This window comes from Sander vitreus, chromosome 9 (genome assembly GCF_031162955.1).
Source record: "Sander vitreus isolate 19-12246 chromosome 9, sanVit1, whole genome shotgun sequence".
Taxonomy (NCBI): Eukaryota; Metazoa; Chordata; class Actinopteri; order Perciformes; family Percidae; genus Sander; species Sander vitreus.
Genome location: NC_135863.1, coordinates 9,261,946 through 9,289,447, shown reverse-complemented (window position 1 = coordinate 9,289,447; position 27,502 = coordinate 9,261,946). Strand labels below are relative to the sequence as shown.

Below are 27,502 nucleotides of genomic sequence, written 5' to 3'. Positions count from 1 at the left end.
ATGAAAATGTGACTCCTCATCCTGGCTCTGGTCTGTTTTTGTAATGGGTACTGTGGGTCTGAGGAAGTCATTTTCCATTGTTATTATAAATCAGACTTGCTCTTGTGTTGGTCTGTAAGTGAAAAACGGAATGCGCTAAAAAGGAACTTGGGGTTTTGTATAGTGCAGGACAGTTAAATTAGTACTGTGGAAAATGAACAAGAGACCCAAGATCTTAGTCTGTGATGTCTGCCTGGCTGAACTGTTACCTCCAAATGATCATAGAGTACTGTCATTCAAGGAATAAACAATATTCTCTGTTATTTTTGGAAATAGGAAACAGTCATTAGCGTCTGCTGATGAAGGTAAACATAAAATTTCGCTGGCATTATGAAATAGTATGCAGATGACATGCAACTGTATGTTGGGACAAAGCCAGGTCCCACCTATGTGTCCTGAATTTTGGATTGCATTGCTGAAATTAAGAACAGCATGTCCAAAAGTTTCCAGCAACTTCATGACAAATCAGAGATCATTATAATAACCCCTCCTGGTCACAGCACTTGCATTACTAGTCTGGTTGCCTCATTTAACAAGAAGCCTCCATTTTAGGTTTGTAGTTTCGATGCCCAGGTGACTACAGTGGTGCATTCCTGTTAGGTTAAACTGAGATAAGGTCATTGCTCTCATTCGCTGATCTAGCGAACAGAGTAACGATTTCAAAGTGTTTTAATGAGAATCTGTACTTAGAGTAATCAAGGTCGGAAGGAACAAGGCTTGATGACTTCCGGACTGGACCGAGGCTAGAGGCGGGCAGGCAGTGGTGAATCCAAACTGTTCCTCTGAATCCGAGCGTGGAGGTGGCAAAGTCTGGGAGGTGAGTAGCAGGCAGAACAGCTGACAATGGCAGGGAATGCAGCAGGTCTTGAGGCGGGATCTGAACAGAGAAGCAGGTTATAAGCAGGAGCACTAAGAACTACAAGACGAGTAACAAACTAGAAACGAACAAAGTTACACTGAGCCAAGTTACCACACTTGTGGATGCAACGATCTGGCGAAGATGGTGACATCAACCCGTGTTTAAGTATTGCAGAGGTGATTAGTGGATAGGCAGAAGCCGTGCAGGTAGAGTGGATTGAACGGCCACGCCCCTGGACCTACTTCTGCGAGACCACGCCCCTTGACCTACTTCCAGACAGAGACAGAGACAGAAACAAAACAGACAGAAACAAAAGGATAAGGGGAGAGAACACACACTAGGGACGGGGAAGGACAGCTGCCCTATAACAGTACCCCCCCGCCCCAAGGGGCGCCACTGGGCGTCCCGCTAGGCTTGTCCGGATGTTCACGATGAAAGTCTTTAACCAACTGCGGATCCAGAATAAAATGCTTAGGGATCCAGGTCCTCTCCTCGGGCCCATAACCTTCCCAATCAACCAGATATTGGAGTCCCCTACCCTGCCTCCGAGCATCCAGGAGCCGGATGGTCGCCAATGATCCGGGCGGGCCGGGGGGATCCGCAGGCGGGCACAAGGGACTAGAGAACACAGGCTTAAGTTGCGACACGTGAAATGTAGGGTGGATCTTCATCGCCTGTGGCAACTTCAACAGGACAGCAGAGGGATTAACAATGGACTCCACAACGAACAGTCTCAAATACCAGGGCGACTTTACGAGACTTGGTACGAAGAGGAACATTTTTGGAAGAGAGCCAAACCTCCTGACCTGGTTGGAAAAGGGGCGCAGGGGTCCTGTGCCTATACGCCACCCTCTTGTTGCGTTCTGCGGTCCGAAGCAGGGCCGCACGGGCATCACTCCAAACCTTGTGGCAGCGATGAAGGTTTTCTTGGACTGAAGGGACAGCCAACTCTCTCTCCTGGGCGGGAAACAGTGGGGGTTGGAATCCTAGGGTTACCTCGAATGGAGAGAGGCTAGTGGCGGAGGTAGTCAATGAGTTGTGGGCATATTCAATCCACGCAAGATATTTAGCCCAGGTGGACGGATGCTGAGCAGCCACACAACGCAGTGACGCTTCCAGATCTTGATTGACCCTCTCTGTCTGGCCGTTGGATTGAGGATGGAACCCTGAGGACAAACTTACGGACGCACCTAATGCGGAACAAAAAGTCTTCCAGACATGTGAAATGAACTGTGGGCCTCTATCAGACACGATGTCCACAGGTATTCCATGGGGACGGAATACATGTTGGACTAAGAGTTCCGCTGTCTCACTGGCAGTCGGTAATTTTGGTAATGCTACATAGTGGGCAGAGAATTTGTCCACAATGGTAACTATTGTATCATTACCTTCAGACTTTGGCAGGCCGGACGAAGTCCAGAGCAACATGGGACCAGGGGCGACTAGGGACCGGGAGAGGCTGCAGCAGACCAGAGGGAGGCTGGTGAGAGGCTTTACCCCGTGCACAGGTAGAAGAAGCCGCCACGTAAGCACGGACATCAGCTTCCAGTGAAGGCCACCAGAAGTGTCTCTTTTAACAATGTCAGTGTACGGTACATCCCAGAGTGACAGGCGAAGCGGGAGGTGTGAACCCAATGCAGCACCTGAGGCCGCACAGACTCTGGAACATAGAGCAGGTTAGGTGGTCCATCTCCCGGTCCAGGGTCTGTTCCTTGGGCCGTTTTCACCAGAGATTCAATCTCCCAGCGTACTGCAGCCACAACGCAGGAGGAAGGCAGGACTGCTTCAGGGAGAGCATCAGGTTTAACATTGCGTGAACCAGGACGGTAAGTCAAATAAATAAAGTTAAACCTGCTAAAGAACAGGGCCCATCTGGCTTGACGTGAGTTGATTCTCATGTTAGATTGGATGTAAGCCAAATTCTTATGGTCGATCCAGACCACAAACGGATGCTTCGCTCCATCCAGCCAATGCCGCCCTCCTCCAACTCTAGTTTCAGCAGCTCCCGATTTCCCACGTCGTAGTGTCTTTCTGCGGGAGTCATTTTCTTGGAAAAGAAAGCACAAGGGTGAAGCTTCTGGTCTGTGGGGGAGCGACATATGCTCCTCGGGGGATTTAGAAAAAATTAGAATGTCGTTGAGACAGACAAAAACAAAATGGTTCAAAAAATCCCTCAGAACGTCATTGACCATGGCTTGAAAAACAGCTGGGGCGTTGGTGAGCCCAAAAGGCATGACTAGATACTTGAAATGGCACAGTGGGGTGTTGAACGCTGTTTTCCACTCGTCGCCCTGCTGGATCTGAACGAGGTGATAGGCATTACGCAGGTAATATAGAAACGTCAGTGGCGCCCTGAAGGGGTTCAAAAGCGGAATTGATGAGTGGCAGGGGATATTTATTTGTGACAGTAATGTTATTTAAGCCACGATAGTCAATGCAGGGGCATAATGTCTTGTCTGGATCTTGTAAAGGCTGTTTTACAGTCGCCGGAGCCGAGCTGGCACGCATGAATGTGCCGTCAAAATGACGTAGATTTTGAGTGCGCAACCGGAGGGCACGCACCACTCTATTTTTGCGGAAACAGGAAGCATGAACGAGCTCCTGGGCAAACGGATGCCAGGACTCTCAGAGTGACACAAGTCTCTCTTGTACACTTACTGGGTTAAAGCGTAATTCTCGCCAAAATGCAACCTATGGGTTTTTTGTGAATGTACCCGAGTCAAACTTTCGTTTAAAAGCATATTTAGGACGGAATCGCTTTTAAAATTTACCGTATTTTCGTTTTTTGGTCAAATGGCCTTTTGAATGGGAGTCCTAAGGGCACTTTTATGCTAGCCTCAAAATAGCTATTTTTAAAACACTAAGAAGGCTCGACACAACATGAAACTTTCCTCGAAGTATCACCAGGGTCTCTACACCGTGTACACAGAGTTCACTAAAAAGAAAGGTTTTGAGCAACTCACTGTCGAGCCAGTCAAAAATAGTCGAGGGCTCCAAAAGCTTAGTTCTATATAAATGCACGGATAATTTGTTGTTTTGTCGTTAGTGAAACACAATACTGACCTTGTAGTTGAAAAAGGAGCCACATATAGGAATGACATTTCATCCTATGGAGTCCGTTCATTCGCATTCGGAGATCGCCTATTTTTGACTAGGAAAATGGCGGATAGCGTAAACAACAACTGCTAACGTGAGTTGCTCAAAACCTTTCTTTTTAGTAAACTCTGGGTACACAAACAATGTTGTCAATGCTTTCGTTAAGGTGTAGAGCCCCTGGCGATACTTCGAGCAAAGTTTCATGTTGTGTCGAACCTTCTTAGTGTTTTAAAAATAGCTATTTTGAGGCTAGCATAAAAGTGCCCCTAGCACTCCCATTCAAAAGGCCATTTGACCGAAAAACGAAAATGCGGTACATCTTAAAAGTGGCGATTCCGTCCTAAATATGCTTTTAAACGAAAGTTTGACTCAGGTACATTCACAAAAAGACCCTAGGTTACATTTTGGCGAGAGTTACGCTTTAAGATTAGTTCTTTTATGGCGAATGAAAGGCTTGAGCCGATGAAGTAGGTCATTGAATCAAATCGAAGTATTGACGTCAATGCTGCTGCCAGTTCTGCCATTGTTTACCTTTTTCTTCTTCTTCTAGTCCATAGAAATAGCAAAGTCGGTAGCCTTTCCTCATTAGCGTCACCTCTGTTTAGGAGAAGACTGCAACTAGTGTCGCGACCACCATGCGCGAGTATAAACAGTTATGCCGCTCCCATGACGTCACACTGGCACTCGACTGGTCGGCTGCGGCGAGTATACCCCACGTTTAACAAGGCAGGCTTGCTTGGTTCTTTCGGGGAATAATTGTAAAGATTTACAAAGAATATGTTTAACGTTTTACTATCCAGTTGGGACGTTTTGGGACCGATTGCTGTGGACGAAGTAACGTTACGTTTGAAAGCAATGATTAGGAAGAAACATGTCTCTTTTAAACATGGGAGTGGTGTTGAAAAATATGAGGCAAACTGGCTGGTTAGAGCTGAAATTAAGAAAGCCAAAGTAGTTGAAGTTGATTTTCCAACTGTAAGATGTCTGGCTCAGTATGTGTCGTGGTCACATTAATAAACAAAACAAATGTAAGGGATCCATATCAAGATTGTTGTTTATTTTATGTGTTTATGGTCAAATATTACTACCGGTTGATATATATTTATTGAATTTTACGCCCATCACAGTACTCTAAACTTAGTCTCAGATGTAAACAAGCTTCATATAGGCACTCATACCATCCGTCTGCTAGCCAGGACGCCAGCCAATTAGTAAGCTGTACAGTCAGGCAGCCAGCCAGCAAGTCACTCAGCCATACAGCCAACCACCACAGTCAGCCAGCGTAGCAGTGATGGCAACCTGCTGCTCCTCTCAAATTGGCTCATTTTACCCCAGAGCCTCTGACATAATATCCACTTCAAGCCCTGTTTGGGCATTAAGCACAGCTTTTTACAAGATCAATGGCTTCCTTTGTGTTTGAACTCTTTCCGATGGGCAGGCAGCTTAAAGAGTGGGGCCTCAGGGGCCCCAGGTTGGGACCTGCCGTTGTCTCTGGTCATCAGAGTGAAAGACAGGGTGTTTGCCTTTCGTCAAAGGCAAGATTGATTAGCTGAAGGAACAATGCAGGACTGGGCGGTCCTCCACTGAATGCTGAATATGAACTGGGTAGATTTGTCTTGTTAGACTGGAAACTGCATGGGTCAGTGGGATCTCATGCTCTCTCTCTCTCTCTCTCTCTCTCTCTCTCTCTCTCTCTCTCTCTCTCTCTCTCTCTCTCTCTCTCTTTAAGTCAGTGTTTTACTATGTCTCCCTTGGTCCTCCCTTTTTGAGCCTAAATCTGTCTCTCCCCTCCCTTTTCACTCCCTTTCCTGGCCTTCCTCTTTCTCACTGAACAATTTCTCTTCTACAGGGCTATAGAGAGGAGTCGAAACCTACCAGTGCTGCTGAGCCCCTTGGGATATCCGTCCAGGTTTTTTCTACTCCTATGAGGACTCGTCCAGGATCCATCACCACTCACTGATCACCACACTGTAGAGGCTGCTATGTCTGAACTCACGGATCTTTCAGCAGCCATGGCCCAACAGAGTGCTGAGCTGTCCCACTGCTAGGCGACGGGGCATCCGAGAGGGCAGAAGACATGTTGGGACAGAGGCCTGGGGATCACTGCACTGAATTCTGTTACTATAGCAACTACTGTAGTAACCATGGAAACGCTATGGAGGACTGGTCTGGTCTGCACTATCATCGTCGTCATGGTTGCCACAGAGGTCGAAGGAGGTCACAGAGATGAGATTGTCCAGTCACAAGGTAAAAGGAGGCGATTATATATATATGTGTGTGTGTGTGTGTGTGTGTGTGTGTGTGTGTGTGTGTGTGTGTGTGTGTACGTCCAGCAAATTGATGTAATGCAAAAATAAAATAAAATTGTAGCCATAAAGAAATCAAGGTTAGGATAATTACCACAATGGCCTTATGCACCCAGAAATACAGTATTAAAAGGATAGTTACCACAGCGTTAAAGGAGAATTACAGTCGATTTCAACACGTAGTTCTGTTGTTTGTAAATTTGGAGTGCTGTCAGTAGCGAGAAAAACTAAAACAATCGGTGTTGCCTACACCGTGTTATCCTCCTGCTACAGTTTACACCTAGGAGGCTGAAACGTTTTAAACGTGCTTTTAGCCTCTTAACATGTTCGAAATGTCATTACAAGTGCCTACCCATGTAAAGTGATTCCTCCCGAGTGAACACAGTGAATCTGGCTGCAGTAGATGTGAAAGAAATGCATAAAAGTTATGCTAATTCAGCTCTGTTTAGTTCTGGTGTTGAGACGGCAAGACTTAGGGACCGTCTACAAACTACAACACCAAAAAGAGATATAACAAAAATATTTATTAATTTAATGATTAAATAAGGTAGTCTCCAAACTTACCTCAATTATAACCTGTCTCCTGCTAGTTGTACTACAGCACTTTTAAAAAATAAGTACATGCCTATTTTTGAAAATATTTTTGTATCTCTTTTCGGTGTTGTAGTTTGTAGATGGTCCCGAAGCACTCATCTTGCCGTCTCAACAACGGAACTAAACTGAGCTGAATTAGCACAACTTTTATGCATTTCTTTCATCCTCCTGGGTGCAAACTGTAGCATGAGGATAACACGGTGTAGGCAACACCGATTAGTTTTGTTTTTCTCGCTACTGACAGCACTCCAAATTTACAAACAACAGAGCTACATGTTGAAATCGACCAGAATTCTCCTTTAATGGCATGGCAATAGCTCCAGTGTTGGATACATTTATGTCGTCACACAGTAATATACAAAAAGAAGCCATTGCTGTCTTAACACCAGCAGCCATTCAGGAATTTTACCTTAATACAATAATCTAAAACAGGCAAAACACTGATTTCAATCAGGGACTCTGTGATCAAAAACAAGTTAACAAGATTATGAATCTGACCAGACATTCAATGCCAGTTTTTGGTAGTTGACAGCTTTTGAAACTCGATGCGACAGACACATTTTGGTCGGTACCAAAAAAGTATTGAGCCAAGCCTGTAAGTACAAAAACTTTTAAAATAATACCTAACCAGACATACGTATATTTGTTAAACAGACTTCATGCAACAACTTAGACTCAATCATGTTTAAGTGTTTCTGAGGCTGAGAAAAGCTGAACTTATGGTAAGACTGCTACATCTTATCTACTACAAAGTTACAGTAATCCTATTGTAATTTAATTATAACCATAGTATTCCTATAGTTATTATAGAAATGTGAGTTCATGCTTTCCCACTAAAAACAGCAAAGTCAGCCACCTTAGTCTTGAAGCCAGGTTGCATAACAGAGATTGACTTTTTCAAACCAATCAAACATTTATTGTGAACAGAGTTTCAGACCTGAGTTTGAATTAAACACACTATTAACAGCACAGACCTTATTGTTTGAGGTCTTTATAAATAGTGGGAAAACATAATTGGTTTATTGTCTGTGATCTTGGATTTATACTGTGGGTTGCTTTGATTTTTTTCAGTGTCTTGAGAGCAACAGAGTGAAATCTGTTTTTCATTTCAGTAGTAAAAAACTACAATGCTACCCATGTTTATAAATTCAGAATAAATACCCTTTTTTAATTTAATTTATACTTTAATTGTAATTTAAGGATTAACATGTGTTCTATAGTTACTGTAATTGTTTTTATGTATAATTCCCATGCACAGTTCTCAGATGAGAAAATGTTATGTGGAATGAACCGTAGAAAATGTTTCAGTTCTTACCCGGCTGTCTGTCTGGCTGAGGAACACTCCAGGGGCCCGTTTCAAGAAGGAGGTTTAACAAACTCTGAGTCTAACCTTGAACTCTGAGTTGATTTACCCTGTGATGGGAAACTCTGAGTTTTCGGTTCCAGAACAGCTGATTTGAGTTGGTTCAGTCAACTCAGAGTAGGTTCACTCAGAGTTAAGCGCGTGCCCCACCACTATAAAAAGGCAGCATGAATGGAGCCATGATACTACAATTCACCATGGTAACAACCAAAAACACACTGGTTGGTGGAAATTCTCATGCGCACTTACAGCGAGTTCGAACATAAAGTTAAAGTAAGGAAATTTCTGTTTGGTAGATTATTTCTCTGTGGTAACAATGCTTTTGGCAATAAATCTTATACGATTGGAAAGCCTGTTTAATTCCCTTTCAAACGGTGCCCCATTTGTAAGGAACATGCATTTGTGGGATGAGCAGCAGCGCTGAGTATGTGGATTGCGCCCATGAAAAATTTGCCAAATCTTCTCTGCTAATGCCAAACAGCTTATTCTGCCATTGACTCGTTTGGTGTTTGGTGGATTGGATGATTGAAGTTTGAAGAAACAAGACATATTGGCAATTTAACAATTTATTCATTTCACAAACAGGAGCCTCTGTAGCGTGTGGAAGAACCATACACAGCCACAACAGCCTGGCACCTCCTCCTCATGCTGGTCACCAGCCTGGTCACACACTGCTGTGGGATGGCATCCCATTCTTCAACCAGCATTTGTCGCAAGTCAGCCAATGTGGTCATGTTGGTCACTCTGGCATGAACAGCACGCCCAAGCTGATCCCACAAGTGTATATTTTCTTAAAAAACGTTTAAAACACGTTTCAGAGCGAGTCACATTCTTCTGATGGCGCTTTGCTATACAGTGGCTTTACTAAAATGCTCAGCATCACAAATATTGTAAAGAAAACTGCCATTTGCAAAAAAAACGTAATGCAACACAAAGAAACTGCTGGGATGTAAGAGCATGTCCATGATGGGTGACGTTAGTGATATGAGAAAGGATAAGGTTATGTAGGCTACATAACTGATAGACTGGGAAGAAAAACGATACCGCTCAAATAGGTAGCCTAGTATCTGGAAATGAAAATGGTCCTGGCCTCAATATCATCTCCCGACATATGTTTAACTCCCTGCAAAGTAATACAGCTTCTTCATCAACGGGATCGTCGACAAAAGGAAATGCCATGTTTTGAGAATGAAAACGTTTTATAGTCTGCCTAACACAGTTCATAAACGAACCCTGTTTTTTTATTCATGCAGATAACAAACTGAGCTAAAATGCGCCTGCTACAGACTGAATGAATGAATGAATGAGGAAATGAAAGAGCGCTGTGTCAGAGGGAGGAGACTGAGAGAAACTCACGGTTTATTGAAGAAAATCTGCTCCCGACCAGGTTAGGTTCACAGGCTCAGTTACCATAGTAATTGACTCTGAGGTTAAGTTACCTCTCTTTCTGAAATGGGCTGGAGTTACCCCTCTCACTCAGGTTTGATTAACCTCCCTTTCTGAAACAGAAAACCCAGAGTTTCCCTCATCTCACGGTTAACAAACTCAGAGTTTTCACTAAACCTACTTTCTGAAATGGACCCCAGGTCTGCAGGTCTGTGCTGCTGAACTTGAACTCTGCTTCCACAAATCATGTAGCTGTTGCGCTTGCCCACCCCCCTCACCTCTTGCCACACAGTCTCTCTCACATACACACTGAATCTTGAGCGACTGAAATTTCCCTGAAGGCAAAGACAAAATCCCTGAGTGTCCGTGTCTCGTCACCCTGAACAAGGCTGTGATTGTGTAATTCCTAAACTTAACCTCTGACCCCTCGCAGCCATCTGTCTCCAATAGTCTGCTTCCTTTAAATAACCCACCCCTCAAACCCTGACGTGGCAATTCCCAGTGGTGTAGTCTATATTTTTGTAGTGAGTATACTGTGATTTTCCCCTCCCAGCCTCATACTCGCCTGTCCTAGAGCGACACCCCATACACTAAGCACTGTGACGTTTCCCTATACCAACTGTACACGGACAACTGACATTTCAGTATTGATGGCGTTTAATTAAATCCCTGGAAAAACAACACTTGAAGTTGAGAAAAGATGATACAGATTTAACTTTTTGAGAAATGCAACCGAACCTGAACACAACAGGACATCACACAAATGAGCCATTTAATCGACACCCCTACACTGCCACCTAAAACCATGACTAATAATTAGCATCATCATACAAGTTTTGTATCTATTAGTAATAACATCTGCTGAACAGGTCCTAAATTTACTCAAAATGATTTAATAAACTGTTTACAGTCTTCAACCATGGCTAACAAATGCATAAAAAGCAGACAAAAGGAGAAAAAAGCTCCACTCTTTCTATTTTAGTTAATTATCTGACCAGTCATAACTAATATTACCATATAGTAATTTAATTGTGTAAAGTAATGCACAGTTAAGATTGAAGAATTTACTCTAATTTGCACAGTCACTGACCTTATGAATCAGCTTTGCATGTGTGCTGATATTTACCTAACTTTCTGTCCCTCCACTCTAACCAAGGATGCCTGTTTTTAAACTCCCTAGCCTGAATTTCAGTCCATATTGCTGGCCAGGCACACACACACACACACACACACACACACACACACACACACACACACACACAAGCTACTCTCACTCACCAGGTAGCAGTAACGTTACGGTAGAATTTTCGGGCTGGTTTTTTGTAATGGTAACGTTAACGATCGGGTCATCAGGATCTGTGGCAGCTGCAGTGCAGTGTCACCCGACGCGGCAGTAGCTTCAGGGACAGACTTTTGAAAACACTGAAGTAGTGTTATTTGGGTCTGTTTACGTTTCATATAGTTGCGAGAAGGACAGACCGCGCAAAAAATGCAACTTGTTGTTGTTTAGTTAGGTTAAGTAGCGTCACGTCAGATCCAGGGCACGGCCACGGAAGCCCCAAAGGTCCAAATGTCAGTGCTTCACAACACAGACGGGGTAAATTTATGAATGAAAGTGAGAAAGTTCTGTCACAAAATGATGTTGTTACGTATCATCGCGCTTTTGTAAGTGGGTATACGGAATTCCTTGACTTTTCCTAGTGGGTATACGGCGTATACCTTGGTATCACGTAGACTACACCACTGGCTATTCCTTTAGAGACTTTGTTTTCCACAGGTACAGACAGATTAGACTTTAAAGCTGCACTACTTAATTCTGATATTAACAATGGATCGAATGACTACGTGTAATGTAAAGGGAGTTATTCCTAATGATGGAACTGCAACGTTTTCAGCTTTATGGAGTATTTTAGCTTTGTTTGAAATCCGAAACTCTGCTCTCATTAACCTTGCTTCCAACCACATCAGGCAACTGTGTTATCAAAAAAATAAAATAAACATGACAGAAACAGCAGACAGACTAGCTGGTGAACATACCGGAGCATTTAGCAGCTAAAGAGCCAGATATTATTCTCAGAAGTTGGTGGAGACCGACTAATGAAGCTAAAAGACAGTGGACTTACATTCACCCAGTTTACAGAACGACAATGCCAAATGAAAGCACGTGTTGCTTTGTGGCCGCTGGATGTATAAATCTATATAGATATAACATCTATATAAGGTGATGATATGTTTGATGTTAAGATTTTATAACCTGGCTGCAGGGATTTGCTCTCATTCTGTCACAAGAGCACTTGTGAGTTCGGCCACTGATTTTGGGCGATGGGGCCCAGCTTACAGTCGGCATTCCAGTTCATCTCAAAGGTGTTGGATGGGGTTGAGGTCCTGGCTCTGTGAAGGCCAATCACATTCTTCCACACCAAACTGGGAACACCATTTCTGTATGTGCAATGCACAGGGACATTGTTATGTTGACATGAAAAGGGTTATCCTCAAACTGTTGCCGCAAAGATGGAAGCACACTATTGTCCGTAATAGATTTTGCGTAGCACAGTCCTCATCTTGGTAGCTGCTCGCATCTTCCATAGAATTGCTTAGTAGCATTAGCAACTTTAGGTTTCCTTTTGGTACAGTGAGTTTTAAGTACTTCTAAGTTGTCTACCCATGTGCGCCACAGTCTTTGGAAGCGCAAGAATAGCAAGGACTAATTTAAAATAAGGACCTGATCAGGTTCAATTGAAAACATTAAAGGTGCAGCCTCCTGAAAGGTGCGTCTATCCCCACCACATTGTCACCTGGAAGCTCCTAGTATTAGACCAATATGACACAAAAGTATGTTGGCAAAGGGTGTCTACATACCTTTGGCCATATGGTGTATGTATCACTTTCCTGTGTTAATGAATAAGAACAGGTTTTCCTCCTCTTGTATTAATTGTTGCAAACGAGGCGGAGCAGCGTTTTGGCCTGAGGTGCCATGAAGGTGTGTCTGGGATGGAGGGAGGGACAGTTTCCATCCAGAGTATTTCCTTCCACTATTTTCATTTGGTGATAAGAGAAACCAGGGTGATGCCCTGCGCATGGGTGGATGGATGTATTTATCAGCACAGACGCTTCTGTATGAAAGCCTTTTAGCCAGGGAGTGTCTCCTGTTAAATTTAGCAAACATGTTTCCACTGTCAGTTTGCTCTTTGCTTTGATGTCTACTTAACATTTTGAAATACTGAATCAGTCGATGAACATATTTTGCAAGGGCACTGTGGGCTCAATTTGCTACCCATTAAACACATCCGCTTAAACCTTTACTCCAAACTACATACTAATTTGTTTTACTGGTTTTCATAAGTCTACAGTTTATTCTGTGTGAGGTCTCATTTCTTTCTTGGAGGTTTGTACTTCATTAACACCCTCCCGTCATTTTCTCTCCAGGAGCTTTTCTTTGCTTTAATGGTAATACCACCTGCCAGATTACTTGCTGTAGTTTGTGAGCGCAGAATGGATGTGTTGTGGGAAGCAGCTCAGACTCTTAGGAAGGTAATGCGATGCCTTTAAGTGTCCATTTTAGGCCTTTTGAACTAGTAATCTGATGATTGATCTGACGACTTTTTAAGTCTATTTAGTCTATTTTTAGAGAGAGGGAATACTTATTTATATAACAATCAAGTATCAAAAGCTGAGGAGGACACGCTGATGGATGCTGTCCTCCTTTCCTACTCTTTCTTCAATGCCTAACGAATCTATCTCTTTCTCTCCCAGTGACCCTGTCTTTCTGCTTGAGCAGCACTGGTTAAAGCCTGAAAATATTGTAAACAAATTAATAACATAATTAATTACACTGGTCGGACTGTTCAGCTCTGTTTCAGACTGATACCTCCGGTTCAGGCTGGTCCTCATCCTCGTCGCGGAAAATACTTTTCAATACTCATCTGGATTGAATTATTTATAATACTTTTATTTGATTCACAGCTGCTACATATAGTGTTTTGACCTCGACAACCCAACTGCATTTTACCGCAAACTTATGACTAGTTAACTTTCTAAAGCAGGCACAATCGCTTGTTTGTCAGGTCGGGACTCGAACATTAACATACTGACAACATTGTATTCAGAATATGAAATATTTTATAGCACTTTTTAATGTGTGATTGTGTTAAGGTGTTCACAAGATACCAACCTTTCGTGAACTTGGGAATTTCGCCGTCTTTCTCTCGTTTTGAGGGAGACAGATGCTGTGTGCACGGAGGGAGGGGCTGTGTGTGTGTGTGTGTGTGTGTGTGAGAGACGCGTGAACGACAGAGAGACGGAGGAGAGCAGGGAAAGGAAATGATGCTGAACGAATACGCTGCGTGTTTTAAATAGCAAAAATAACGAAACGCAATATGTGGCGGCCGGTGTTGATTGTATGGCGCACCACCACAAATTAGTCTATGTGTGGGAAACACTGAAACTAATTAATTTATTATGAAAAGAATAGGTAGTTGCAACCCTAGAAAAATGTTAGTATGATAACCATACTAACATTATCTTTTCAGTGCCTGCCAAATGACAAACAAATTAGCGATTAGCAGTTAGTTGATGGTCGTTGAGAGTAATGCAATCTAAATACTAAAGCTATACACAATTTTTCCAGGAGTTGGTGGAGACCAGAACAGCAAAAAAAAAAAAAAGACTGTATATTAGACGTATACAGGTGACCAGAAACACAGCTCCAAATGAATGCTAATGTTTATCCATATCTTCTGAATGTGTAAATAGGCAAATGTTAGCTAACACATTAGCATGAGCTAACTTTACAAGGCAATGAGGCGTTATTATGGATCCCATGTAACTTCTAGGCAAGTCCCACCCTATGAAGCAGCTCGATTGGTTGGGGTTAGGCATTGACCTCGACTGGTTAAGGTTAGGATAGCTGATTGGTCAGGGGATAGGACCTGAACAAATCGGGTTATGTTACCTTACGTAAGCATGGACGCCTGGACAATTTTAGTGTGTGAATGCTATTGAAGGGCGGGTCTTGCCTAGAAGTTGCATAGGTTCCATAATAACGCGGCAATGACTTGTAGTTTGTAGTTTGTAGTTTTTTTGCACTCATGTAGGCCTAACCAAAAATCAATTATTACATCATGATTATATATTCTGCCACTATAAGTTATTTTCAGTTTAACATTTCGTTCCTAGTAGCACCCACTACTGGCACAGTTTAATGTTTTCTTAGGCAGATAACGAGAGTGAATTTGTTAATTTTTTTAAAATAATTTTTAATGATTTTTTTGTTACCTTAGTAATTCAGTGTGTAATGGCTCAGTGATACAAAGTGAGGACTTAAAGACACCACTCAAAGCCAGAAAAGGTAAGCTAAAAGCTAAAGCTAGGTTTACTAGGCTGTTGATCAGAACAGGGTTTTACTACAGAACAGGCAACCAAGTCAAAAAGAGCATAAGCAGGCAGGGGACAAAAAAGGCTTGGACATTAGGGCAGGGATAGCACAATAGACAATCTGGTAGTAATATAGCTTAAGGACAGCTAATGAGGGATTTGGGAGCAGGTGTGCCAGAGGGTGTGTAGGTCAGATAATGAAGAAAAGCAGGGGAAAAAAGAGTAGAAAAAGATTAACGGTCACTGTGACAGTATACATCTTTTTATGATTTGTAACCACAATCCTTGAATTGTCTGTTTTTGTTCCAGTACTATTCTCACAGTTTCACAATTAGTTCCAGTAAAAACTTTACAGGCAATCCCACCTTCTCGAACACTCACGGGAAGTGTGTTTTGCTCACAGTATAGCTGTGCACATAATTAGCGAGGGAAGAAAATCAAACATGAAATTAAAATGCTAAAAATGCTGAGTCATTCACCATTTTTGAAAAGGGAACAAGGCTACTGTCCATTTTTGTTCTCATGACTGAAACCACTTGAACGGCAAGCATATTTCGTATTAAACTTCCCATGTTGAAAATACAGTACAACCTCACGAGTTCCATGAGAAGGCAGCATTTGTAATTGTGCTTGCTGTTTATTTACGTCAGACCTATCCACTGCATACAGAGTGTTTTTTCCCGGTACAGAGCTCTCCAAGTCTGTACCAGGGAACTCTGATCTCTGGGTATTCACTCTGTGTGGGAAGGAGCTGCGACTCCACCAACTGAGGCCAAAGACCTTTCCCCGTTAGTTAGCTGACGTTGGCTGTTTGGAGCTGTGTGTGTTTGGACAATAAATCTCCACCAAGCCCCGGCACAGACTGGGACAGACAGGAAGTATACAGTTTCAGGGTAACCATGGCAACATCCCTTTGGCCTCATGCGGGAGGGGGTTCTTGGAGTGAAGGGACCTTGTCAGTAATGGGCCAAAAAGTCTGCAAGTTTCTCTTTGCCAACTGGGTTACTCTCTCAATAAAAAGTCCCATAGCATTATTCAAAATAAGCAGCTCCCAAATCCTCAACTGTTTTTAATTAGAGTCAGTTAGATTAAGCTGACTTTTTGCTTTATTAGGTTAAACTCTGATTTTGGTTGTATGCCTTCTTTATTTCTCTCCCTCTAGCTGCTTTCCTGTCCAGTCTAGGCCAGTATGAGATTGCCATCCCAGTACGTGTAGGACCTAATGGCCAGGCGCTGGATGCAGAAATGCTGCAACACCACAGAAGGAAACGCAGCACTGAAGAAAGACTGCCTGACTCTGTATGATGCTTTTTGAAATTGTTTTCCATTATTTTTCATTCTTCTTTTGAGTCTCTGTTTGTCTTACATTTACACACATACATTACTCTCTAATATACTGATCCAATAGCATTTCTAAACCTAACTCTCTTTTTTTCCTATCTTTTAGCTCTTCTATCAGCTGTCCACGTCACGTAACAACTTCCTGCTGAACCTAACGCTGCAGGGAGGCCTGCTGTCTCGGCAGTTCAGAGTGGAATACTGGAAGAAAGGCCGATTGGCCTGGAGTCATCCTTACTCTCCTCACTGCCACTATGTTGGACACCTCCAAGATCAGCCGCACTCCAGCAAAGTGGCCCTGAGCAACTGTAACGGCCTGGTAAGTCTAATCCACATCTAATACACTGAGTGAGGTCAGCAGCAGCACTGGCTCAGCAAATGAGGGATCAGCAATGCTTGACATCAAATAATTACATTTTAACAAACTTTGAGAAATCAAAGCCAGCTTTGCCCGAACCAATCAGTGTGGTCCTAAAAATCGAAATTACCTTAAATGAAATTACCTAATCTGAAAGGAAAAATTTGTCCTAAAAAGGTGCTTTATTTATTTTTCTTATATTTTTCTATCCCTACAGATAGTTAACCAAGTGTAGAAGTCATGATGATATGTTACGATATGTTAATACATCTCCAGTGCAACTACTTAAGACTTACAAATTTTCACCAGCATATTTAACAATCAGGGATACATAAATTATAATGCACTACAGCTAAAATAAATCCAGTACTATCACCATTGTTCTCTTAAGGGTTTGTGAACAACACACCATATGGGATGGAGTGAGAAAGACTTCCACATTCAAGACTGTTCAAGAGTCCGTCTGGTGAAGATTAAAAATACTGTACATTGACAATAAGAAACTCTAATATTAGAGTTTAATGATCTTGAAAGATGGCCAGGTCGGATATATCAGAGTTTTTACAAAAAAATGAGTTCCCCTGTTTTAATTACGACTTGGATTTTGATGTGAACACTTTTTAAAAGTTGGAAACTGTTAATAACCATGAACCTGGCATCAGTATGAATCAAACAAGGTTGTATGAACAGACGTTTTTATACCTGCCTCAAAAGGCCACAATGCGGTCATCATTAAGAGAGAGGCAAAATTCAATGAATTGTACAAATATGGATATTTAGCACACTTTCAGAGTGTCTCTCCTCAAAGGCATCAATGTTGTTGCACTCAGTGCGTGAAGGAAGAGAAAAGACAGCCAGAGAGAGAAGTGCAAATCCTGATTACTTTCTCAGCTCTGCAGACCTTGTCAATCGCTACATTAAATAGGCGTTATTTTTAGATTGTTGGTTTGAGAATGTTGAAGCAGCCCACCTATTCAGACCTGGGAAGGGTGTGGGGGTGCTGTTAGACAGCTCAGCATCTTTAGCACTTTGTTTGAAGTTTGGATAAACTCTACCTATAACCCACAATGCATCAAGTTCCGGCATACTCCCTTGGGGCTGTTTAAAGGCAGTCAAGGAAATATAGGAGGTTATTAACTGAAGCTGTGGTCAAGAAGGCAGGTTATGGGAAGCAGTGCTTTTAAAAAAAAAATAGCTGGTCCTTTAATCTTCTGTAAATGTTAACAGTTTTACAAAGTGGTATTGTTTACCACTTAGTAAAGCTCTAATTCCATTCATTTATTTCCCACTCTCCATAAAGTCATCAGTTTGTTAATGCCCCAAACTAAAAGATCAAAGTTAGTGCCCCTTCTGAATCACTGGACTGGATCACCTAATTGTGATGCATCATTTTGTTGGCTGAAATCTATTCCCTGCATTCACAGCACTGTGTATCTGTGTATCCTCTACAAAACAGCAGGCTCCACAATAACAGTTGTATACACAGCTGAGGATTAGATGTGTTCACAAAGCGTTAATAAGCAGCACACGTAATTACTGTTGGTCAGACCAGCATGGGCACATTCACCAGCGAGCTGGCGGTGTCCAGGGGAGCATCACTAACTATATTATGGGATTAAAGGCATTTTGAAAGCTGCCGCAGTGAGTCGGGGCCAACACATCTGAGCAGATTCAAAGGAAGTGTTAGTGTATCGCTCTCTGTCTCACTCTCTCATTTTTCTCGCTCTCATTCACTCTTTCATGCTCTCACGTGTGTTTGTCTGTGTGTGTCAGTTCTGTGGGATCCTCTTCTCAGATGGGTCTGACAGAGGACCCTGTGAGGAGGACAGTGTTTATAGGGGGACTGTCTGAGCACAAAGCCATATGATGATAATGTTAGGCTTGTATCTGTAATATAAAAGTATCTTTAATTATGAAAGGAGTGTTATAATTTCATCACTGAACAATTGTTGGATAGTCTGGGTTGAACCTAGACTGAATCATAGTCCTAAAAATGACATGTGGCATATTATTGTACCTTTATGTCCATGTTTATCCCAAAGAGTTGAATGTATTATTTCTCACTAACGACTTTGTAGCTGCTTATATCATAATCAGCAAATGTAACCTGTAGATTAAGTTACAAATGCTACTGTAAACAAGGAAAATGTACAATATATTAAATTGCTAAAAATTGAAATTAAGATTATGTTCAAAATATCATTCTGCCTTGGCCTCTCTCTTTTGTGCTTGTGTTATTTCTTCATTATGTTTATTTGTTTGGTATTGTGACTAAAAACGAAAAGTCAGTGACTCTTGCTTCTGTGGAACAAAAGAGGCTCACTGTGGAGTCGACGTCTTGCATGTGAGCTGTAAACTCCTGAATCTTTTTCTTTTTTTACTAATATGGTGCTCCTTGATCTATACTGACAAGTGATTCCTCTAAAATAAACTCGGTAGACAGTGTTCATAAATGGAGGGCAAAAACTGCAACAACACTAAACACTGAGCTCAAAATCAGCTGCATTGGAATCTCAGAGGTTGTGAATGAATGAAGTCTCGTCCTCTCCAGCTGTCAGTTTTCTGACCCATTAACACCAGTATCCCTCAGAGGGCCTCTGATTCAGTTCTGCCTCACCTTAACTTACCCTGCCTGCTTCGTTGCTCATTCTTCTTTGTCAATATGAAGCGTATAAGTCATTAATTGTAGTCATATAACTGATGAAGCATTTGGGATGATCTGTATCAGTGGCTGTTTTTATTTCATTTATTGACATGTTTAGTAAAGATTCAGACCAACTGTGTAATGTGATGTTTGTAATATTTCTACCATGAAAGCAATGATTCCTGTTGTTCTATTCTATTTTATTCTGTTCTATTCTGTTCTATGTATCTGTCTCTCTGCAGCAGGGGGTGATTGTTGCAGGGGGAGAGGAGTACCTGATTGAACCCCTTGTCTCACCAGATAACCAGACCAGGCAGGAGAGGGGGGAGAGAGCAGAGGGGCGCCCCCATGTGGTTTACAAGCGGTCGTCGCTCCGCCATCAGTACAAGGGCCAATCCTGTGGAGTCATTGGTGAGAGGAGAGATATTCTGGTCTTTTTAGTAGCAGCAGTTTGGTCCAGACTGGAGGAGTTAACGGCCCCAGGCTGACTTACGTAGCAGCCAGCAGCAGAAGATTGTGGTTGTGTCTCAGTTCCCAGATGTGACTGGGTGTGACTGAGTCTGTGTTGCAGGGTGTTGCTGAAAAAGCAAAAGTATGTTCAGAAAAACATATTTTTGACATAATAAAAGTAAAAAAAACAAAAAACTTCTAACTTTGTAATGCTGTGCTTTTATCCTGCTCTATATCCATGTAAAGTGTGTTCAGGACAGGCATCATTCTGATTGATAAAGTGTTTCAGATCATCATACATGTCATGTTGCAAAATGTACAGTGTGAAATTCTGTACGTATAATTGGCTTACCTGCTGTTGGGCTTTTGTGGGTTTCTTCTCACTATATCCCATCAAAACGTCTGTGTGTGTGTGTGTGTGTGTGTGTGTGTGTGTGTGTGTGTGTGTGTGTGTGTGTGTGTGTGTGTGGTTGATCTTCCTCAGATGAGAAGCCGATGAAAGGTGCGTCATGGTGGCAACGAACTCTGAAGACGCCTCCTCATCATGTCGGGCGCGGCCAGCTGCCTCTGAAGCGCTCAGTTAGCCGGGAGCGCTACGTGGAGACGCTGGTGGTAGCCGACAAGATGATGGTGGGTTACCATGGTCGCAGGGACATCGAGCAGTACATCCTGGCTGTCATGAATATTGTAAGTTTCACAACACAAAAGATGCAAATGCACAATGCATTAAAAAGCCATTGGAGTCATTTGAGTTATTCTTGATGAATAAATAACAGAATTATGAAAAGCTTCATGCCAATATGATATTTTGTTTTTGTATAGTTCAGCTTTTCTAAGCTTTCACCAGCAATCCAACTACCTGGAGCTTGGAGTCAACTAAGAAACATTTTAGAAGACATTAAAGAATAGAAACGTCTACAGTGACAGGAATAAGATTCAGTGCTACTCTAACGCCAAGGATTAGATAGACATAAACTTCTTTATATAATTATGTGTCAAAAACCTATATTAAGTTGAAATAAATTAGATGTAGGCTTATGTAGTTGCATGAATAATGCTTTGTGACAGAAAGAAAAACAAATGCCTAGACCTTTTTTTTTTCAATTTCTCCTAGTGGAGGCCACATGTCTCAGTCAGACAGGCTTAGGTTGTATGTCATCATCTGCACTGTTTCTTGTCACTGCTGATCTTTTCACACACAGTTAATCACTTTAAACCTATACACACACGTGTTAGGAATGTATTTAATAAAGGGCTGGTCAGCTGCCATTGTTACAAAGCAGGTTGCATCTGGAGTGTTACAGAATCACAGAAACCAGCAGCGTCTCTTTAGTGGTGTGGAGCAAAGTGGGCCAAATTACACCAGACACCAGTAATGACAAATGTCTGAGTAGAGCTTTAGAGCTAGTAGTGGTTTTAACTCTGGTCTTTTTTTATTACTGTTGGTGCTTTCACTCTTTAATAATCATTGCCACTTGTAGTGCACTGACTTTACAGCTCCTTTAAGATTCTTAGACTAGTCTGTCTGGTAGATAAGTGTTTGATTAAAACTTCAAATTGATCTTGGTAGGGGTACAAAACAGGGATGCCTTCACTTAGCTGTCGCTACACATATTAATCCAAAAGTTGTTATTCACAGACAATGCATTAGGGCTGGTATCTGAACAGCACAATCATAGCAAAAACATGCTGAATCAGCTTTTCTTTTTTTACTTTATTTTTTTTACAATCTTTTCATCAGTTTTAAATACTAGGCTTTTCTTCTCTGGGACTTCTCTGGGCCTCCTACACATTTTAATTTATGATGGATTACTCCTGTGCCTATTTCTAGTGTTGTCTGAGCTCTAGTGTAATGTGCTCAACTGGTGTATCAGCTGTTTTTAAGACTGGTCTTTTCTTGTTTCCCTGGAGGTCAGGTTGCCAAACTGTTCCAGGATTCTAGCCTGGGGAATGCAGTCAACATTGTGGTGACACGGCTCATCCTGCTAATGGAAGACCAGGTAAATAAACTTTGTCAACTACTACTACTTACCTCTCTGTCCAGACTGCACAAAACCCTTCCCTGAACAGCATCTATGAGCTTTTTGTTGTTTTTAAATTATTGGCTTTTCCTCAACCATCACCTCTTGGTTTGAAAGTGGGTCTTGTGAATGGTGGCTGTAATGAAAGAGACGAGAGGCTGTAAGGAAGCGAGGAAGAGGGAGATGGGTGAGGACGGAAAAGTCAGGATATGAGGGGGGTTTTGTACCTGTCAGACAGAGCAGCTTTGTGACTGTCCATCTGGTTGCTGTGGTGAACAGTGACCTCTCTGACCATTACTATGACGCACATCCAGGGTGTAGAAAAGCTTGAAGTTAGATTTAGACACTGATGCGAAAAACATCAGCATCTAAATCTAAGGCCCAAGTGAACACCCTCGGGATCCAAATTCACCATATTCCTCAAGTTCTGGTTTGTCATTTTACCAATTTTCTCTAGCCACGCCAGCAACGTAGCAATTTTGGTCGGGTCACTTGGTCCCCTAATTTGGTCCTCAAAAACTGTTAGATGGATTGCCATACACTTTTGTACAGACATTCATGGTCCCCAGACAATAAATCCTCCTGACTTGATCCTCTGACTGTTTCTCTAGCGCCACCATGAGGTTGACTTGGTATAGACATTCATGTTGTCCCCGGGATGAATGGTTACAACTTGGGTGACTTTTTATTTTGTACGACCATTTATCCAATACTGATTGATTGATTTATGACTAAATACCTAATGACGTTCCCATCAGCCTCAATTGTACTTTGTGTTTGGTGCTAATTAGCAAATGTTAGCATGCCAACACACTATATTAAGGTGAACAACGAAAACATTATGCCTACTAAACATCAGCATGTTAGAATTGTCATTGTTATCATACTGACGTCAGCATTTAGCTCAAAACATTGCTGTGCATAGCCTCACAGAGCTGTTAGCATGGATGTAGACTGTTGTTGCATGATAACAGGGAGTGAGCGGAGGTTAGAAAGGGCTCAGAGTTAGAATCCACACCTCACCACAAGGCAGGGTTCAGCTCATAAAAAGTGCATGACCTTTCCATCATAGCACAGGAGATGACTGGGCCACCTGGCTACCAAGTAACTGACCTTATTAGCCCGCTATTAACAGCATGTGGTGAGACGGTGCGGCCGGCTCCATCGTAATGTTGACCTTCTAGCAATCTGACAGATGAATCATATTGAATTAAAGGGGTATTACATTGTGGCTTTGAGGTTTCCTCCATAGCTGTCTTATTAGGGAACATTTATGATTCATAATGTTCATACTGCTTTAAAATTAGCCCCACAATTTACCACTGGGATGTGTTCGTCATCTGACAGAGGAAAGAAGTAAATGTTAGGATCATTAGCAGTGGGCAGTTGTAGTGTTGTTATTCTTTCTCCATGGACCGTTGAAGTTGAGGTCGGGACAGGATCGAGAGTAGTCTCGGCGTGTGGTTCTGCTGCTCGTTTCCAGGTCTGTAAATGGCAAGCTGCCCCTGGAAAATAAAATCTGGCCAGCAGTGGGCCCAGAAATGAGGGACTGTGGGATGAGACAATTACTAGTTATGTCACCACATACATTCCTGGGTTACGGGTTCTCGCCAGCTGTGGCCTCTCCTTCTGCTCTCTGCACTCTCATAATACTAGAAAGTGCCGCCACTCTAATCCTGCTTCCACATTTGCTTTTTTGATAGAGTGGAGGGAGGTTTCTTAAGAATCCAAATGTTGTCTCACCATGGATGACATAAATTACAGGCTAATGAAGTTGCTATCCAGTGAAAACCACATATCTCGGCATTGACTGATATCAAATTAAGTGTTCTTATGTATTGAGAAAGTAAACTACTCGTTGCGCTAAATAAACCATTTAAAAACCTTTTTGATTATCTGATAAATGTAGTGTCACAAAGCTGAAAAAAGGCTTTTCTTAGCTCATGTAAAGTTGACATTTTGGAGACAAATGTGTTTCAAAACAAGCTTAAAACACTGTAATACAGGGAGACTGGGGCTGGGTTCATAGAATAGTTGGGCCTCACATCTGATTGTTACAATCTTTCCTTTTGTTAACACTGTAATAACCCACATAACCTATACAGTATTATTGAATTAAGTATCTTTGCATAAATATAAAATTGCTGCAGTTGTAATATATCCATTTTTGTTGTGTTTTAAGATTTAAATATGTATTATTTTACCAATTTTCTTTTGACTCTGTATTATCTCTCTTGTCTCTCTTCCAGCCAACACTAGAGATCAACCACCATGCAGGGAAGTCTTTAGACAGCTTCTGTAAGTGGCAGAAAAACATCCAGCACCGCAGCAGCTACGGTAACGCCATACCAGACAACGGGATCGCTCACCATGACACTGCTGTGCTTATTACCAGGTCAGAAATACAAACAGACAAACCTTTTTCACAGGAGTAAGACATAATTAAGACTATAACTCTGTTCTGGAGCTTTCCAGAAATAAAGAATTAAGACATTTTGTGAAGCCGAAACAAAAAGGGTTTTTGTCACAAAGTGTGGGTGCAAGGCAAGTAGCTGTACTGGGTTAACGTATATGTACAACAACCTAACCCTCCTACTGCAAGTTCTTGTAAATGAAAATGTTTAGTCTGTTTTCCTGTTCAGAAAAGGGTTAAAACAGTGTTTCCTCTGAGCTGAATTTTTACATTCCCAGCCCCTATCCTCATAGGTTTTCATTAAGCCAAGTCCAAGAGAGTTGGGCTGTATCTTGTCCTGTCTGAGGTGACGATAGCTGGGGCTGCTCTGCTCAGCATCTGGGAAGAAAAAGTAAAAGAGAGATTTTAAGAGGGAGCGAGAGACAATGGCAGATTTATGAATTTTTTGAAGAAAGCAGCCCAGAGAAAATGGAGGGGACGAAATACTGATACTGCTGGAGGAAAACAGAGACAACAGTGGTAGATGCATATTAAGTAGATAAAACGCTGATCCTATTGACTGAGGAATGTGCAACAGCAAACAACACAACCATGGTTTGGTCAGAGTCATCTGAATGGGATGGGGCCAGGCAGAGCTGCCACAAATACCTTCCTATTCTTCCTAACAGAATGAGAGCTATAAGCTTATGTAAGAGTACAGAAAGATACATTTCTTGTGGTTTTGGTGGTGGCTTTGTGAGAACACTTGGTTTTTATGACAGGATTTATCAAGCAGAGGATGGAAACTGTCCAGACAGATGACACCACAGTGAGCGTCCATGATTTCCTGCTATTGTTCTTTTAAGTCTATATCTGTCTGCTATCACTGCTGTCCACTGTCTGACTCTGTCTGTCATCATCTGTGAATGTACTGCATGTCTATGTCAAGCGTGTTTGTACGTGTCTGTTGACATATGTACAGTGTGCTGCATCTGTTTGTGTGTGAGTAGATCATTATTAGTTTAACAGCCTGGTTGATTTTCCATCCCGTCTGCAGATACGACATCTGCATTCAAAAGAACAAGCCCTGTGAAACTCTAGGTAACACACACACACACACACACATGCACACATATTTGTACTTTACAAACACTATACTTACTGTACTAAACTTATGAGAATGCTTACTGACATAATGAGCTTTCCCTCATCCCCTAAGCCTGACCGTAACTCTCAGGACTAAATGCCTAACCTCAACCCATACACTAAACTAAACCATAACTTAATTCCTAGTGTAACCCTAAAACTAAGTCTTAACCCTCAACATTTGAAGGTTCAGCCGAAATGTCCTTTTTTCAAGATCTGAAACTCAAATAGGTCAGTACAAAGACAGACATACCAGAGAGCACACACACATATTCTCATTCACACACAAAACAAATACGATACAAATCAAGCATGACTTGGTTCATTAATCGAGAGGTGCATTATGTGTGTTGATGTTTTGTATTTGAATAAGTGTGTACTGCTGCACTTGGAAAAAATAATTATAAGGAAATCAACTTATATTTCTGAATAGGATTTAGCTGAGAATGCCAGAATACTCCAGACTGAGCATTTTGAATCTCTATCACTCACACAGAAATTGAGATTAGGAGGGTTTTGTAGGTCAGTCTGTATGTTTTCTGTAGTACTGATGGTTTAACTGTGTGTGTGTGTGTGTGTGTGTGTGTGTGTGTGTGTGTGTGTGTGTGTGTGTGTGTGTGTGTGTGTGTGTGTGTGCGCGTGCGTGTGTGTGTGTGTGTGTGTGTGTGACACAGGTCTGGCTCCTGTAGGAGGGATGTGTGAGCCAGAGAGGAGCTGCAGTATCAATGAGGACATCGGCCTGGGAACAGCCTTCACTATCGCCCACGAGATAGGACACACGTGAGTCAGACACACGCAATATATACATGTAATACACTTGCCATTTTTAGGCTAATCTCTTTTTTTTTAAAACCCAACACAAATCCATTTATGACACATATATCTTTCAATGGACAGGCTTCTTAAAAGCCAGAGGAGTGAATTCAAAGTTAATTTAGTTTGTAACTTTATTTAACCAGGCAGAGTGTTTGTGAACAAATGTATCTTTACTGCAGGATTGATGGACAGGTATCAGATAGCAGAAAAGTTCAATACAGTACCTCATTCTCAGGCGTTTTTAATTTCTTAGCCACACTATCGGTGTGAATTTGGGGATGTCAGCCGGTAGGTCGGTTGTTTAGTCGGGTGGTTGGTTGGTACCCCACTTTGGTCCAGATTGAACCAACTTGACAAATATTGAATAAATTGCCACCTGAATGAGTTTATCCATCTCAAACCACGGATACAGAATGACTGAAAGGGGGTATTAGTCTTGTTAAACAGTATACAAAAGGGCTGACTGGTTATAAATCTTTCAGGACATGTTTTCACAATTATGAATGCAGGGATCATGGACATTATGCTATGACCCACTGAGAGTGTAGAGGAGAAGTTCATAACCCTGTGTTGTCAAGCAGAAAACACTGAATATCTACCCTGGTTGTTGTTGTTCTCTAGCTGAGGCTGAAACACAAAATGTCCCTGAAGGAAGCCCTGAGGTGTCTCATGTGTCATTCCTTGTGTTCTGGTCTGAGATGATCCCTCCCTCCTCAGATTATACCTCCAGATCTCCAGAAAGAGTTTATGTAATCTCTAACATCATGAGTCCTTTCCATCCTTTGCAAATGTGCTAATAGTTGTATATTTTCTTTCAGTCACACTATTTACATGTGGAATTAGTTACATGTGGGGCTGGTACAGCACCTGGAGATGCCTCTGTCTTTTTTTATATCTGGATCCCTTGCATGACTTGGAAACTGTGTTTTACTCATTTGCCTGGTATAGCTGATCTGTATCACTTAGTAACATGCAATTGTATATGCCTGTGTGCTTTATTTCTGTCATGAATACAGTAAATCAAGAGAGGTTACTGATTTTATCCCTCTTTTTTCCTGAGAAAATCATGGAGAAGGTTTGTTTTTGGGGAGTATCCTACTTGCCCAGAGTAATTGAGTGTCACATTGCATTATGTCTGCACACAGCCCCGAGAAGTATTAAGACAGATGGTGGATCCTTCGGGGGCCTTTCTCCTAATGATTAACACAGGTAGCTTTCAAATACTCAGACCACAAGGCTTACTAGCCACATGACTGGACATAGTGTGCAGATATATACAAAATGTTTCTTTGGCCACAACACAATTAACATTTGTTTTTAA

The 27,502-nt window shown here is 42.0% G+C and overlaps 1 protein-coding gene across 2 annotated transcripts in view; it reads left to right on the top strand.

Moving 5' to 3' along the window:
- The window catches only part of adamts10 (ADAM metallopeptidase with thrombospondin type 1 motif, 10), a 60,137-nt gene that overhangs the window by 3,730 nt on the left and 28,905 nt on the right, over positions 1-27,502 (top strand). For both annotated transcript variants that reach the window (XM_078258606.1, XM_078258605.1), the window contains exons 2-10: positions 5,844-6,241; positions 16,179-16,315; positions 16,464-16,673; positions 19,599-19,767; positions 20,291-20,493; positions 21,723-21,806; positions 24,077-24,222; positions 25,277-25,320; positions 26,040-26,145. In XM_078258606.1, the coding sequence (XP_078114732.1) occupies positions 6,139-6,241; positions 16,179-16,315; positions 16,464-16,673; positions 19,599-19,767; positions 20,291-20,493; positions 21,723-21,806; positions 24,077-24,222; positions 25,277-25,320; positions 26,040-26,145 (1,202 nt within the window). In that variant the 5' untranslated portion in view covers positions 5,844-6,138. The remainder of the gene's footprint in view (positions 1-5,843; positions 6,242-16,178; positions 16,316-16,463; positions 16,674-19,598; positions 19,768-20,290; positions 20,494-21,722; positions 21,807-24,076; positions 24,223-25,276; positions 25,321-26,039; positions 26,146-27,502) is intronic.